This window comes from Desmodus rotundus, chromosome 9, assembly GCF_022682495.2.
Source record: "Desmodus rotundus isolate HL8 chromosome 9, HLdesRot8A.1, whole genome shotgun sequence".
In the NCBI taxonomy this organism is placed as follows: Eukaryota; Metazoa; Chordata; class Mammalia; order Chiroptera; family Phyllostomidae; genus Desmodus; species Desmodus rotundus.
Window position 1 is genome coordinate 63,847,462 of NC_071395.1, and position 16,067 is coordinate 63,863,528.

Sequence of the window (16,067 nt, forward strand, 5' to 3'; positions counted from 1 at the left end):
ACCAGCCAGGGCCCAACCTCAGATTTCTAAATGAAATCTTGACATTTTCACTTCCCTGATGAGTTCAAACACTATGGGCATTTGTGCTTGTGTATGTGTGACCTTTTAAACAATATATAGAGAATATATTAGAGCATTAGACTAATTTCTTTAATGATTTTTTATTTATTTTTTAGAGACAGGGCTGGGGAGGGAGAAAGACAGGGAGAGAAACATTGACCTGCAAGAGAAACATAGATCTGTTGCCACTTACATGTGCAACCAGGGACCTGGTCTGCAAGCAAGGCATGTGTCCTGACAGGAAATTGAAGTGGCAGCCTTTTGGTTCACAGGCTGGTGCTCAACCCACTGGGCTATACCAGCCAGGGCTAGACTGATGAATTTTTAGTACATCATCTCTAATTACATTGTAATTGATTAATAAGTTAATCAAATTTAATCATTTGTTGATTTTTTTGCATATTTATTAAAATTCATCATCAGAATTTGAGTAGCTGGTTCTTTTATCTTTGAATTTATAAAATGATGGTTTATTTTAGCAGCAGATTGCCCGACCATCACAAGAAGAAAAAGTAGAAGAAAAAGAAGAAGATAAAGCAGAAAAAACAGAAAAAAAAGAAGAAGACAAAAAAGATGAAGAAGAGAAAGATGAAAAGGAGGACTCTAAGTAAGTAAAATAATTAGTTAAATAATTAACTATTATAGTTATTTTTAAATAATGAAGGAATAAAATTTTAGATAAAAGAATCATTGGGGTGTATGCTTTAATCATCGTAATTATTTGACATAATTAAAGAATGGAGTATTTCAATAAATAGAACTTTTGACTTAATGGACTTATTTCCTAGATATGATATATTACTTCAGAAGGGATGGGCTACAATAATACACACTTATTAGTGAGATATACCAAATATAATTTAATCTTTGATGTGGAAGATACCTCAGGATCCTTTTTTGTACCTCAGATAGTGTATGTTAGTGTTAAAATGCTGATAAGTGGTTTATTTGTATAATACATGTATTCCAGCATTATTCATTTTATTTATTATATAAAATAGAGTTCCTGGTTTGTTTGTAGTTGCTGTTTTCCAGGTTATAAAAATAATACTTGAGGGAGGTGGGTTCGGCTGGGGTGGGGTGGAGGGATGGGGAGAAAAGGCATACAATTTTAACTGAATAACAATAAAAATTTTAAAAATAATAATTCTTGCTCATTACTGAAAACTAGGAAAAGAGAGCAAAATATAAATAAATTTAACCTGTGATTCCGCCACTTTGAGACAGTTACTATTGACACAATCGGCAGAGGGTCGTAAGGGCAGGGTCTCAGCAGCTGGATTGTTTGTGTCTCCCCAAGCATCAGCTTTATTGAAACATTATTTACATAGAATAAAATTTAACAATTTTAGGTATATGTGTTGGTGCATTTTGACAAATATGTGTGCATTGGTGTAACCACTGCCACAATTGTGATGTATATAGAGTATTTTCATCACCTCCCAAAAGCTCTGATGTGCTCCTTTAAATAGTTTTCTCCCCCCTTTTCTAGCCTCTGACAACTGCTAATTTGTTTTGCTTTTTCTGGAATTTTATAGAAACTGAATCATACAGTATATAATCTGTGTGTGGCCTTTGAGGTGCATACATAGTGCACATATTAGTAGTTTCTTTTTAATATTTATTGTACTTTGGCAGTTCGTCCAATGTAGGTTGGCCTCATGACCAGTATACTTGGGTTGCCTGGCCACATGGATTGGCCTTATGACCAGCAACATTGGTAACATGGCCAAAGTAGTTTGGCCTCAAAATCAGTGTATGTTGGCAGCGCAACCAATGTAGGGAGTATCAAGCCCAGTGACAGATGGCTACCCGGCAAACGTAGGTTGGCCTTCCTACCAGTGTACCATGGTTCCCTGGCCAACATAGTTTGGCATAACAACCAACATAACATTGGCAACATGGCCTATGTAGGTTGGACAAATGACCAGCATATGTTGATAGCAAGGCCAGCGTAGATAGGCCTCATGATCAGCGTATGTTGGTAGGTTGGCCTCATGTCTGGTGTACATTGGCACCATGGCCAGCGTTGGTAGGCCTCATGACCAGTGTACATGGGCTGTTGGGACAATGTAGCTTAACTTTATCCCCACCCTACGTTGGAAGCCTGGCCAAAGTAGGCTAGCCAAAAACCAGAGTAGGTTGTAATGCTGCTAAAGTGTAGTTTGGCTTCAAAACCAGTATACGTTGGCACCCCAGCCCACATAGGTGTTCTCAAGCCCAGCACTGGGGGGCTGCCCGGCCAACATAGGTTGTCTCATGACCTATGAGACAATGTTGGTTGCCCAGCTAATATGGTTTGGCCTCACAACCAGTGTATGATGTTTGCCCAGCTAATATAGGTTGGCCTCATTAGCAGTCTACATTGTCAGCATGGCCGAAGTAGTTTGGCTTCGTGACCAGCATACTCTGGCAGAGGGACCTATGTAGGTTGGACTCATGACCAGCGTCTGTTGGCAGCAAGGCCAATGTAGATGGGCCTCACGACCAGTGTACGTTGGCTACCAGACCACCGTAGGTTAACCTCTTCACCAGTGCACCTTGGCTGGGCGAACAACACAGTTTGACCTTACAACTAGTTATGTTTGCTGCCTGGCCAACGTAGGTTGGCCTCATGACCAACAGATGTTGGCATCCTGGGCTAGGTCAGTTGGCCTTGTGAATAGTGGACTTTGGCATCTCATCCAACATAGGTTGGCCTCACAACCAGCATATGCTAGCAGCAAGGCCAATGTATGTTTGTATCATGATCAGCATACATTGGTAGCATGACCAGTGTAGGTAGGCCTCATGATCAGTGTATGTTTGCTGCCTGGTTAATGTAGATTGGCTTCATGACCAGCATATGTTTGTCACCTAGCCAACATAGTTTGGTGTATGACCAGAGTACACTGGCATCCTGGACAGTGTACGTTGGCCTCATGACTAGCGTGTGTTGGTATTCCGGGCGACATAAATTGGCCTCATGAGTAGCAGACTTTGGCATCTTTTCCCATGTAGGTTTGCCTTATGACCAGTGTACCTGGCAGCCCAGCTAACATAGGTTGGCCTCATGACCTTACATCACTTGACATGGTTATTAAAGGTTGAATACTCAATGCCATTCTAGTACTCTATGCTAAGAAGATACCTATTTAAAATTTTTCTTTCTTTAGTTTTCCAAGTATCACATTTATAGTCCAAGGTGCTCATTGGTTCTGCTCACATGGAACTCCTGTATTTTGATTTTGCTCTTTTATTATAATCTTTAATGTATTTAATAAACTTTTATTTATTATTGATGTGAGCTAGGTCTTGAGGAGGCAAAAATGTGTAAGGTATTCACTGTTCCCAGGAAGTTTATGACCTAATAGGAGAAAATTAGGCAAGATACTAGTACTATTTAGGAAAAAGAGAAAAGCCTGGAAGAAATGAGCAAAACCAATAAATTATGTTGAAAGATTGAGAAAAGGTTGAGGCTTACTTCTCTCTGGCTAGTTTGAAGGGTTTTATGTAGGAGCTAGTGATTAAAGTAGGTAAAGGGAATAGCACATAGAGAGACAATGCTTTGAGCAATGGTGCGTAACAGCTTCGTTAGACTGGAATATGGGGTGCCTGAAAAAGAACAGTGGAACATGGATTGGGGTTAGATTATGCAAAGACTTAATGAAAGCTAAAATATAGACTTAATTTAGGAGGCTGTGTAGGAGTAGGCAGGGTTTAGAATGGATGGAATAGTTTATTATCAAAGGTATTCTGGTAGAATATTGATCTATTAGCAATATAGAATATGTCTGTGGATTGGAGATAAAAGAGTCAGGGAGGCTGTTATAAAAGTCTGTGGCTGGGGGTACTGAGGTACTGAATAAATACAGTGGTAGTAGAAATAGGGATGGTGACTTAGTGGGAAAAATACTAGAGAGATGAAATAACCAAATTTTGGCATTAGATTACATACAGGATGTAAAGAAAAAGGGAAAGAGCTAAAGAGGATGTCAAATCTGTGAACCTCAGTGATTATGAATATGGTGATACTGTTAACAAATAATTAGAGTGAGGTGGAGCAAGCAGCAGGGTAGTAAGGATGAGCATGTTTTTGGATATTGGTGGGAGATTCAGGTGGTTGGTTATTCCAGCAGATAATTGGGAATACAAGTCTGGATCTTAGAAGATTTAGGAGATGGGGTATGAGCCTAGCAGAGATGCATATGGGTAACCTCACAGAGCTTTAAGGCCAGAATGAGCCTTGGGAAATCCCAATATTAAAGGATGAGGGGGAAAAAGGGAGTCCCCAGAAGGAGAGCCAGAATAGCAGTGGAGAAACTAGGAAAGTGTGAAGTCCTAAAAGCAAAGTTGAGAAGGATATAAAAAGAATTGCCCACAGTGTCAGTTCCAGGAGAAAGAGTAATGCGAAGAGAATTAAGAAAGGGGCATTTGATTTTGCAGTTTTTAAATTAGTGACTTTTGACAAAAACTTTTTAATAGGAGGCTGTAGTAGTAGCCAGATTGGTAAGGAAGTAAAGAAGTGAAGGGAGAGAGAACTACATGGTAATTTCAAGGATAATTAAGAACTGAAGGGGAAAGAATTATTCTTGAAGCCTTTTTAACTTTGGGGAAAAAACTAACTTTGTAAGCCACAGTAAGTCTTTATTTGAAGTAGATAAAAGAGAAAAAACAAAATAAAAAAACCCCCTTCTATTAAGCAGGAATAGTTGATTGTTTAAATACTGCCATCTTCTTATTCATTTGCAAAAACATACATTAAGCGCCTTGCTTTCTAAAAAAATAATGTTGATTTTTTAAATTGAGTTGATACACAATATTGTATCAGTTTCAGGTGTACAACCCAGTGACTAGACATTTATATACCTATGAAGTGATCACCCCAATAAATCTTAAGCACATTACTTTTAAATATAACAACCCTGGGAGATAAGTACTGCAGAGAATGGTTTTCCAGTATTACATGTAATACTATTGCTATTAATAGTAATGATCACTTACTGAGTTTTTCCTAAGTGCCTGAGACTATGATAAGCATTTTATAGCCTGAAGGAGGTTTAGCTTTTATAGTGCTTACCATGTTATGGGCACTATTCCAAGCATTTTACATAAATTAACTTCCTTAATTCTCACAATGGTCCTATGAGACGTAGTGTTATTATCCTCACTTTACAGATGAGGAAAACTGAGTTTCATAGAGGTAAGGTTGCTTGTCCAAGGTCATTACAGGGCTAATTATCACATAGAGCTCTGTATGAACCCAGGCAGCCTGGTTCCAGAGGCCATTTTCCTAACTACTAGGCCAAACTGCCCTGTTGAAACTATTGAGCCTGTTTTAATAAAACAATATCGTAGATTATTGTTGCAGAATGGGTATCTGTCATGGAGAGTGTCTGTTTCAGATTCTTCATTTCACAAAGTAGAAAACTTATGTTGGAACAGAGGCCAGAGATTAAGAAGTCCTGCCTTTGGGTGCACCCCATTGCCTCTGGAGTGCAGGTGTATAGGGTTTTTTGCTGCCATTCATTACTTCCTTGGAGAGAGTGTTCTTGTACCCAAGTCAGGTGATTTGAAATGGTTTTAAATTTTAAGTCCATTAATGAATAAAACAGGCCTTTGTGAAATATCTTAATTTGAATCAATCAACTCCTCAAAATTGGGACATGACAGAATTTTTCATAAATTTTGTTTTAGTAACTAAGGGATTGGTTAGTTTTATTCAATTTGTATTTAAAGAATTTTCAAAGCTGCACTTTTTAGTATATGTATACTTTAAATCACACAAAATTATTTGCTTTTGTTTCCAGAGAAAATACCAAGGAAAAGGATAAGACAGAAGGTACAGCAGAAGAAACTGAGGAGAGAGAGCAGGCCATACCGCGGGGGCGAAAGACTGCCAATAGCCAAGGCCGCCGAAAGGGCCGCATCACCAGATCCATGACAAATGAAGCTGCTGCTGCCAGTGCTGCGGCTGCAGCAGCCACAGAGGAGCCCCCTCCACCTCTGCCACCGCCACCAGAACCCAGTGAGTGGGCGCATTGGAGTGCGCAGGCCATACTGTTGTTTGGAATTCTGTTTCAGTGCCAGGGTGGAGCAGGAGGGACCTCTGATACTAACAACCTAGAACAGGGATTTCAAACTCATTTTCACTGGGAGCCACATCAGCTTCTCAGTTGCCTTCGAAGGGCTGAATGTAATTTTAGGACTGTATAAATGTAAGTATTCCTTAACTAGGGGCAAGGAGCTCAGTGCTGCTGCCGGGTAGAAATAGGTGCCCAGTTGAATAAAACAAGGTGGAGGTCGGATTCGTCCCTGCGGGCCTTGAGTTTGCCACCTGTGGCTTAGAAATAATTTTCAAGTCAGACCTTTACTTTTTCAAACTTTTTATATGAAAGTCTTTTGTAAAAGAACAACAGTCCCAATTTTGGCTACTCCAATATACTTGTATTTCTTTTGACTCACTTATAATCCTAGTATACATGCTACTTTATTTTCTGATGTTTTCACTTGGCATATATCATGAATATTTCAGGTTTCTAAGCAATCTCCAATTTTACTTTTTTGATAGCTGTGAAATGTTGACATTATGCTGTTCCCTGAGGTGAAATTTCCTGAACTGTTCTCTACTGCTGAGTGACAAGGCTATCCCCTCCCTTCCTCTTAAACTTATATAGATAGCACTATAATTTTTAAAAAGATACCATTTATTTATTTAAAGATTTTATTTACTTCCTGGAGATAGGGATAGGGAGGGAGAAAGAGAGGGAGAGAAAAATCGATGTGGGAGAGAGACATCAGTCGTTTGCCTCTTGCACGCCCCCAGTTGGGGACCCGGACCACAACCCAGGCACATGCCCCAACTGGGAATTAAACTGACGACCCTTCAGTTCGCAGGCCAACACTCAATCCACTGAGCCACACCAGCCAGGGAGATAGTACTGTAATTAAAAAAAAAAAAAAATGTACATAGCATGTTCCTTCCATTAAGTTGTTTTTCATAAGAATAAATTCTTAGACAAGGGAATATTGGGTGTAAGAGACCAAGCATTTCTCTCTCTAGGATTATGTTAGTGACGACCACCACCATTGGTGGTTCAGTGTTACCAGTTTCACTATAACATTAAGTATGAAAAAAACACAAGTTCTGGGAATGGCAAGAATGATGTGAGGGAAGTTACTGGACAAATGGGGGTGGATCACAAATGGCTGTGTTTGAACTCTCTCCTGCTTTGCTAAGGAGGGGGGAGCTTACAAAGATTTTTAAATGAAGGAGCACTTTGATTAGGCCAGTGTTTAGGCAGATAACTGATTACAGCTGTGGAGGTAGGTGGAAGAGGGACCAGCTTTAAGACTGGAATTAACACAGTTATTGGATATGAGTGGTAAATGAGAGGAAGGATTCAAAAATTATACTGAGGATCCTGTTAATAATTTCAAGTGATTGGGTGGATCGTAGTACCATTAATTGAGAAGGGGAATATAGCAGAAGCTCGTTTCAGGCCTGATTGTCCCAATTTTCTTTCTAAAGTAAAAGGGAGAGTGTTCAGTTCATGATCCATCTGTGTTTACTAGATGTCAGGCACTGAGGGTGACCAAGCTCTGGCCGAGTGGTCCAATTGTTTGGAGCATCGTGTCATACAACAAATGGTTGTAGGTACCATCACTGGTTGGGGCACATTCGGGAGGCAACTGATCAATGTTCCTCTCTCACGTTGATGTCCATCTCTCTCTGTAAAAACAAAACAAAGCAAATAAATATATTCTCAGGTGAGGATTAAAAAAAAAAAAGCCTCCAAAAGTTAGGAGGAGATAGAGGAATCAGAGAGTAGGAGAGAACTGTTCCTGGATCAGAAGGCGGAGTACTATTCCTTTCTTTTGACACTTGAGGAGAGGAAAGATGGACTCTAGTAAGTAGGAAGGCTCTGAGTGAGATGGGACTCCTTAGAAAATAAATTAATGGTGTTCAAACATGTAGATACAGATTGAACTTTAAAAAACAGTGAGAAGGATCACTGACGTGTTGAAATTTCCCCTTTAATTTGATGGGGGGAAGAAGCTGATACCATCCTATTTCCATAGTTTCTTTCACTGAATGCTTTAAACAGGCTTTATGTCACATAAATAGATTACAGATTATGCTATTGGTGCCATATAATATATGAATGAAGGAATTAGCTAAATTTTTCTTTCTCTTATTGGGTTATTTCTCTTTAGTTTCTACAGAGCCTGTAGAAACCTCTCGATGGACAGAAGAAGAAATGGAAGTTGCTAAGAAAGGTAAGTGACAGTTCAGATTCCTTTGGGGTTTTTTTGCTTGTTTGTTTTAGGGTTATGAATAATGAGTGAGATAGTGCTAATTTTTTAATAATAAAATAGTTCTTCCACAGTGATAAACAGAATTTAGAGGTAAACTTATAAGTTGGGTTGTTTTTTTTTTACCATGTTTACCTTGTAAGGTACCCCAAGTGTGCCTTGTTGAAGAGGCCCACTTTTGAGGGCTTTAAGGTTCTCATTTTATTAGAGAACAAGTAGGCTATTTTCACTTTAACAGAATAGTTGTGATTAAGTGTTATTACAGTTGTTTTGGAAGGTATTTTCATAGAAAAAGTCTGTATTTCTGTTATTTAAAAGTTTCATTCACTAGAGTGGTAAATACTTTTTTAGTTTTCACTTGGTAAGGCATTTGATTATAAACTCTTAAGAAATTACACTGCAATTCAGAGAAGAAAGCATGGACTTTGTGACCAGACAGACAAAAGGTTGAATCCTGTCTCTGCCACTTTCATAGCTGTGTGTCCTTGATCTTAACCTAGAGTATTATGGATCTTGTTGTTGCTTATTAATGTAATATAAAAATTTCTAATGAACTAAAATTTCTAATAGGATAAATTGGATTATAAATAAATAATTTAGTTTTTAAATAAAATAATTTTGAGAAAGATGACCTGATTTTTGGGGGGGTTAAGTATTTATCTTATAGTTCTAGCGAGAAGTTATTGTAAATAGCTTGACTTTTAGTGACACATTTCAGACCTACTTTCTGTTAAGCAGGTAATGAGTGTACATTTCAGAATCATATAAGCCAACTTTACCAAAACTACAGCAGTTCTTTTATTTGAAACTTGTCATGATTAGATAATTTGTGATCTGTCATGATTGCATGTATAACTTTTTAAAAGATTCACATTTATTCTTGTCTGATCATCAAAATGTCATAGTGAAATAAGTAGATATTGGCTATATCATAATCTTTTTCAGGTACTTATACTTACATATGACTGTTTAGTCACCATTCTTTTTATTTCTTATTCATGTATTGAGCAAGATTTAGGAATGATCTTTCAATTATTATTAAGGAAGCTATTTGTGTTAATGTTGAAAAACTGATGTTTTTATTTCTACTGGAAGTTTTTGCTTGGGTTCATCTGTATCTAAAGTTTATCTCTGGCTGTGTAGCTCTTATGTATGTATGCTTTTATATACCCATGTTCCTTGCCCATATATATGTGTGTGTGTGTGTGCATATATGTATTATTTGATGAAAGAAGTGTCATATGCCATAGGTGTCTGTGATGCATTCTATTACAACAGGTGTTTTGAAACTGGTTAAATTTTTTGAGGGCATTCCATGATTGTGAATGAACTGAAGACATGCTGGTTATCTATGGAAGCATACATACACACATACACATACTCTCTCACAAATATAGTGTGGGGCAAAAGCAGGCTTACAGTTGTGAGTATGCAAAAGTTTATTCTTATATTATTATTTAATTATTGTATTACTTTTTGTATGAACAAATGTAAACCTACTTTTACCCCACCCTGTATATATCTCTGTTAATCATTTATATTTGATTACATTATTAACTTGATATACTGTTTTCAAAGATTCAGAGTACCTTATCAATCAGTTTACAAGTGTTTGAACCATTTCTATGTGCCCAACATTGTCCTAGCCCTCTGGGAGATACATAAAGATAAGGTTGAATCTTTTCACTAATGAACATGTTTTAATTTGGACAGAAAAATAGAGCTGTTACAGAGTATCAATACATATTTCAGTGAGTATTGAACCATATCAATAAATAATTGAAAACACTTTTAGTGTTAATGGTTGTGAATACAATGATTAAGCTGATTTTATTATTTCCTTTGTTTGCTTTATTAGGTTACTGTTCATTAATGTTTGGTCTGTTTTTAAAATACAGGTCTAGTAGAACATGGTCGTAACTGGGCAGCAATTGCCAAAATGGTGGGAACTAAAAGTGAAGCTCAGTGTAAAAACTTCTATTTTAACTATAAAAGGAGACACAATCTTGACAATCTCTTGCAGCAGCATAAACAGAAAGTGAGTATATTAGGGATGGTGAATCTTTTACTTACAATTTTTTTCCTGAAGATTTTTGTTTGGTTTTTTTTTGAGCTTGAGAGGTTGGTTTTGAGAGAAACGTGTGTAGCTTATATTTTTATTTATTGTATTTGCCTGTAAACAAATAGTTTCTTAGCACAAGTTGACTATTTATTTATTTATGGCCAAAGGAATAAAATCTTGGTTAATAATAATGAGAATTCAGTATTCTTGAATTGCTGTAGACTGGATTTCAAAAATAGAAGCATTTTGGAGTTTGAATTGAAAACTGTAGTTGGAGTGCTTTTGACAATGTTGAATGAGTTGATTGACATATTACAAAACATTTTCCTAGAAAGATTACATGGGATAAATGGTAAAAACCAGAAAGTATAAAATTATTGAAAATTTCTTAACAGGGAAACTTCAGTGTTCTCAAAGTCGATAGGGTTCTTTGAGGGTTCATTGACATCAAGACTATTTTCAGAAAATCTTAAGATGTTACTTATTTTTAACACTATATTGACATTTGCATTAAAGGTTGAAATCAGGACACCATTGCACTAAATAGTCAAGTATTCTTAACTCCAAGTATTTGTAGTTTTTTTTAAGCCAGTCTCACTTAAGAATGTTCTTGATGGACTTCCAGCCAAGATGGAGGCGTAGGTAGATATGCATTGCTTCCTCGCACAACCAGAAGAAGGACAACAACACATTTAAAAACAAAACACAACCAGAACTGTCAGAAAATTGAACTGTATGGAAGTCCGACAGCCGAGGAATTAAAGAAGAAACAAACATTTATCCAGGCTGGTAGGCAGGGTGGAGACAGGCAGCTGAGATGGAGAGGACATGCGGCAAGGCAGTGGACTAGGCGAGGTGGCAGCTAGTGGACCAGCAGATCCCACATTTATGTGCAGATAAGCCAGGAGGAACAACGGGGCAAACAAGAGAGACCACACAAGCCAGGGTTCCAGTGTGGGAAACTATAGAGCCTAAAAACCTCTGGCTATAAAAACCTGTGGGGGTTGTGGCAGTGGGAGAAACTCCCAGCCTCACAGGAGAGTTCATTGGAGAGACCCACAGAATGTACACAAACCTACCCACCTAGGAATCAGCACCAGAAGGGCCCAATTTGCTTGCGGGTAGCAGGGGAAATGACTGAAAATGGGGCAAGAGCAGAGCAAGTGGCATTGTTCCCTCTCTGACCCCTCCCCCACATACAGTGCCACAACACAGTGGAGTGGGTTGCCTCGCCCTGGAGAATACCTAAGGCTCTGCCCCTTACAACGTAACAGGTGCACTGAGACAAAGACATAGGGCCCAAATGAAAGAACAAATCAAAACTCCAGGAGAAGAGCTAAGCAACGAGGAGATTGTCAAACTATCAGAGGCAGAGTTCAAAACATTGGTAATTAGGATGCTCACAGAAATGATTGACTACAGACGCAAAATAGAGGAAGAAGTAAAAGCTATGAAACATGCAATAAATGAAAATGTATAGGGAACCAACAGTGAAGGGAAGGAAACCAGGCCTCAAATCAATGATTTGGACCAGAAGGAAGAAATAAACGTTCAACCAGAACAGAATGAAGAAACAAGAATTCAAAAAAATAAGGAGAGGCTTAGGAAGCTCCGGGTCAACTTTAAACATTCCAACATCCAAATCATAGGGGTGCCAGAAAAAGAGGAAGAAATTTAAGCCTTATTTGAAAAACTAATGAAGGGAAATTTCCCCAATCTGTCAAAGGAAATAGACTTCCAGAAAGTCTGGGAAGCTCAGAGAGCCCCAAAGAAATTGGACCCAAGGAGGAACACACCAAGACACATCATAATTAAATTACCCAAGATTAAGATAAGGAGGGAATCTTAAAAGCAGCAAAAGAAAAGGACACAGTTACCTACAAAGGACTTCCCATAAGACTATCAGCTGATTTCTCAAAAGAAACCTTGCAGGTAAGAAGGGGCTGGAAAGAAGTATTCAAAGTCATGAAAGGCAAGGACCTACATCCAAGATTACTCTATCCAGCAAAGTTATCATTAAGAATGGAAGGGCAGATAAAGTGCTTCCCAGATAAGGTGAAGTTAAAGAAGTTCATCATCACCACGCCCTTATTATATGAAATGTTAAAGCTACTTATTTAAGAAAAAGAAGATGACAAAAAATATGAAGAGTAAAATGACAACAAACTCACAACAATCAACAACCGAATGTTAAAAAAACACACTAAGCAAACAACTAGAACAGGAACAGAATTACAGAAATGGAGATCACATGGAGGGTTATCAGTGGGAAGATGGAGAAGGGAGAATGGGGGAAAAGGTACAGGGAATAAATAGCATAAATGGTAGGTAGAAAATAGACAGGGGGAGATTAAGAATAGGATTGGAAATGGAGAAGCCACAGAACTTAATGTGTCACCCATGAACATGTACTAAGGGTGGAGGTTAGGCTGGTAAGAGAGGGGTGCAGGGCAGAGGGTAATAAAGTGGAGAAAAAAAATGGGACAACTGTAATAGCATAATCAATAAAATATACTTAAAAAAGAATGTTCTTGATGAAGCAATAAAAATCAGCTTTACTAAATAAATCTTGACCTTGAGTGCATACATATCTGCGTGGTGAAATGGGAAGTGTGCGTAAAGCCCTTCTGCTCACTACCAAAGTATGATGGCTTTCTCAATGAAAAGCACTTTTGAAAATTGAGTTCCAAGCCTCTCATTTTTCATAGAATGTCATTTTTAGTTAAAAGAATGACAGACTGTGTTTTTTCAGACTGGATATTTTGCAGATGTTGTCTTAAAAATGAGTGAACCTGTCTTTCATAGACAACAACCAGTACCATTTGTTGCCACTTTTAACTTTTGAGCTTTCAAACAAACATTAGAACTTTGGAGACTGCGTATCTCTCAGCATGAAATTAACATATTCCAAATACTCAGATTTCTCTTATGAGCTCAGTGTTAATAATTAGTAATGTGTCATTTTTAATTATAAAAATCTACCTAGCTCAGTATTTTCCAAATAAGATCAGTTCATGATGTCACAATGGATATCAGATTCATAAAATGTTTTTTAATACACCCAAGTGCAAGATGAATGGTTTTTAATAGAGTACAAAAATGTATGGACATGTTTTTGGATTTCACATTGCAGCTAACTTGAGAAATGGCTGCTTACCAAGTTTTGGTACAATGTCAAAGAATAACATTCACACTCATCTGAAAAGACTATTAAAATATGCTTTCATTTTCAAACTACTTATCTCTGTGAGGTCAGAATGCTTAAAATTCCTTTAACCAAAGCAGTAATATCTCCACAGGTTAGATTACATGTAGAAGCACATTTGAGAGTTGTGCTATTTCCCTAGTAAGTCAGACACTAGAGATTTTGAAAAACATAAAACAATGCTACTTTTTCTCTAAGTTATTGTTTTGTTTTGGAAAGTAATTTTTTTATTTAAAATATATTCTTAATGGTGACATGTAATGTGTTTATTGTTATTTTTAAATGAATTAATATTTTAAATGTTTCTCATTTTTAATTTCAAATGTAGTAAATATCAATATGTATTTATATTGGAGAAAAACTCTTTCGGGTCTTGAATACTTTAAAAAAAATTGTTTTAATCCTCATGTGGGGATATTTTTTCATTGCTTTGAGAGAGATAGCAAGCTAGAAAGAGAGAAAGAAACATCAGTTGCTTACCTTCTCATACATGCCCCAACCAGGGATCAAACCCACAGGGCGGGTGTGTGTCCTGACTAGGAATGGAACTTGAAGCTCTTTGGTCTACGGGATGACACTACAACCATCTGAGCCACACTGGCCGGGGCAAGGGTCTTGAATATTCTCAAGGAGTGTGGTGTTCTTAAACCAAAAAGTATGAGAATCATTAAGAATGATAGAATGGGTTGGGCCTGGCCCTCAGGGCAGGTAGGTTCTTCAGAAAAGCCACAGGCCAATAGAGAGTGGGGTACCAGGAAGCATGATAGTGGTCACTGAACCAACTCAAGAGGCAGCAAGGAAAAGGCTGGCACAGACAACAGAGCACCAGTTTTTCCTTCAACATTGTGTTTCCATACAAGAAAACTATGTAAAAGACTTCAATATCCTTGGAAGAGGTCTTTGAAAACTATAATAATTGACAATTCACCACAAGCTTTTGCATACAGGTAGAAAGAGAGTTGCTGAACAAATTCAGATAAAAAATACCGTGAGAATGAATACTGCCAACCAGTATATAATGGGAGAAGAACTGAACTTTTACTGGTGGAATTTCTCTGTTTAGTGCCATCTTTTAGAATTAGAAATGCTAAATTGGTATATTCCTTGTAGGAATTTTTTGAATGAAACACAAGGTTGAAAAATCTGAATAAGATGGAGATATAAAATACACATCGTTTAATAGCATTCTTACCAGTTGTTACTTTTGTAATTTAATCATAAACATGTTTGAGAAATACAAATAGCTTAACCATGTTCATCTGGTCTGTATGATTTGACATTCTGAAATATTTTCTAAGAAGACTATTTGTCTATATATTTGTACCTTTGTCAGTGTTACTTTTGAAATACAATTACTTCTAGAGATGAGCCATTCTTGCAGGTTACATTTTATATTATTAATATGTTCATGTAATATGTCTGAGATTTGCTTAACAATAAATCAATGCAGAATGGGGATGGTGGAAAGTGGGTTAGGTGTAGATGAAACAAGATTTGCCCCTAACTTCTGAATGTATTTTTATATTTCCATAATAAAAACTAAGAAGAAATTTAAGAATGATATATTAGGTAATAAAACTGCATATGCTTAAACTGATTAACATTTGAGCTATAGTAAGAGTACATGAAGTATAACATTGATTTAAAAACTTACACAAAAGAGGTTTTAGTTTAACAATAATGAATGCAAGAGTTAAAAAGTGTGCTGTAATAACTAAAGCATAAGGAAACTAACAACAAAAAAATCTGAGGAGAAACTTGACTTCAAAACCTTTGAAATGTTTTGGGGAAAAAAATCAAAGAATGGATCAGACATGTTTTTAAAAGATATACATTGTATTATCAGTCAGGGCTCTTCAGAGAGGCAGAACCAATGGGATGGGGCATGGCATGGTATAGAGCAGGAGAAAGGAAGTGGGAGTGAGACTGATTTATTTTAATAAATTGGCTCATGATTTTTGAGGCTTGGTGTGTACACAGTTCGATGGGATAGACTGACAGAATGAATGAATGCTCAGAAGACGTGCAGTTGGAGTACAAAAGCAGTCTGCTGGCAGATTTCCTTCTTGCTGTAGGGTGTGTGTACTAGAGGGTAGGGAGAAGGGAGCTAGAAGGGATCTGTCAGTCTTAGTTTTGTTAAGAGCAAAGGCTCACCCCACATTATGGAAGGTAATCTGCTTAACTTGGAAGCCTATTGATATACATACTAATTTCATTCAGAAAACACCTGCACAAAAACATCCAAATCTTCCACCACATATCTGGGTACTGTGGCCCAACCAAGCTGATACATGAAATTACCATCACAAATGTCTTTAAAATTTATTGTTCTTATCTTTTTATTTATTGATTGATTGATTTTAGAGAAAGGGAAAACATCAGTTTGTTGTTCTCTTATTTATGTAGTCATTGGTTACTTCTTGTATGTACCCTGACTGGAGATTG

The 16,067-nt window shown here is 37.3% G+C and overlaps 1 protein-coding gene across 12 annotated transcripts in view; it reads left to right on the top strand.

The window, feature by feature from the left end:
• NCOR1 (nuclear receptor corepressor 1) overlaps positions 1-16,067 on the top strand; it is a 199,860-nt gene that overhangs the window by 111,099 nt on the left and 72,694 nt on the right. For 7 of the 12 annotated variants that reach the window (XM_045199100.3, XM_045199099.3, XM_045199102.3 and 4 more), the window contains 4 exons: positions 540-667; positions 5,850-6,067; positions 8,257-8,319; positions 10,254-10,393. In XM_045199100.3, the coding sequence (XP_045055035.2) occupies positions 540-667; positions 5,850-6,067; positions 8,257-8,319; positions 10,254-10,393 (549 nt within the window). The remainder of the gene's footprint in view (positions 1-539; positions 668-5,849; positions 6,068-8,256; positions 8,320-10,253; positions 10,394-16,067) is intronic. The other 5 variants (XM_045199101.3, XM_024564732.4, XM_024564734.4 and 2 more) reach the window with 1 other exon arrangement.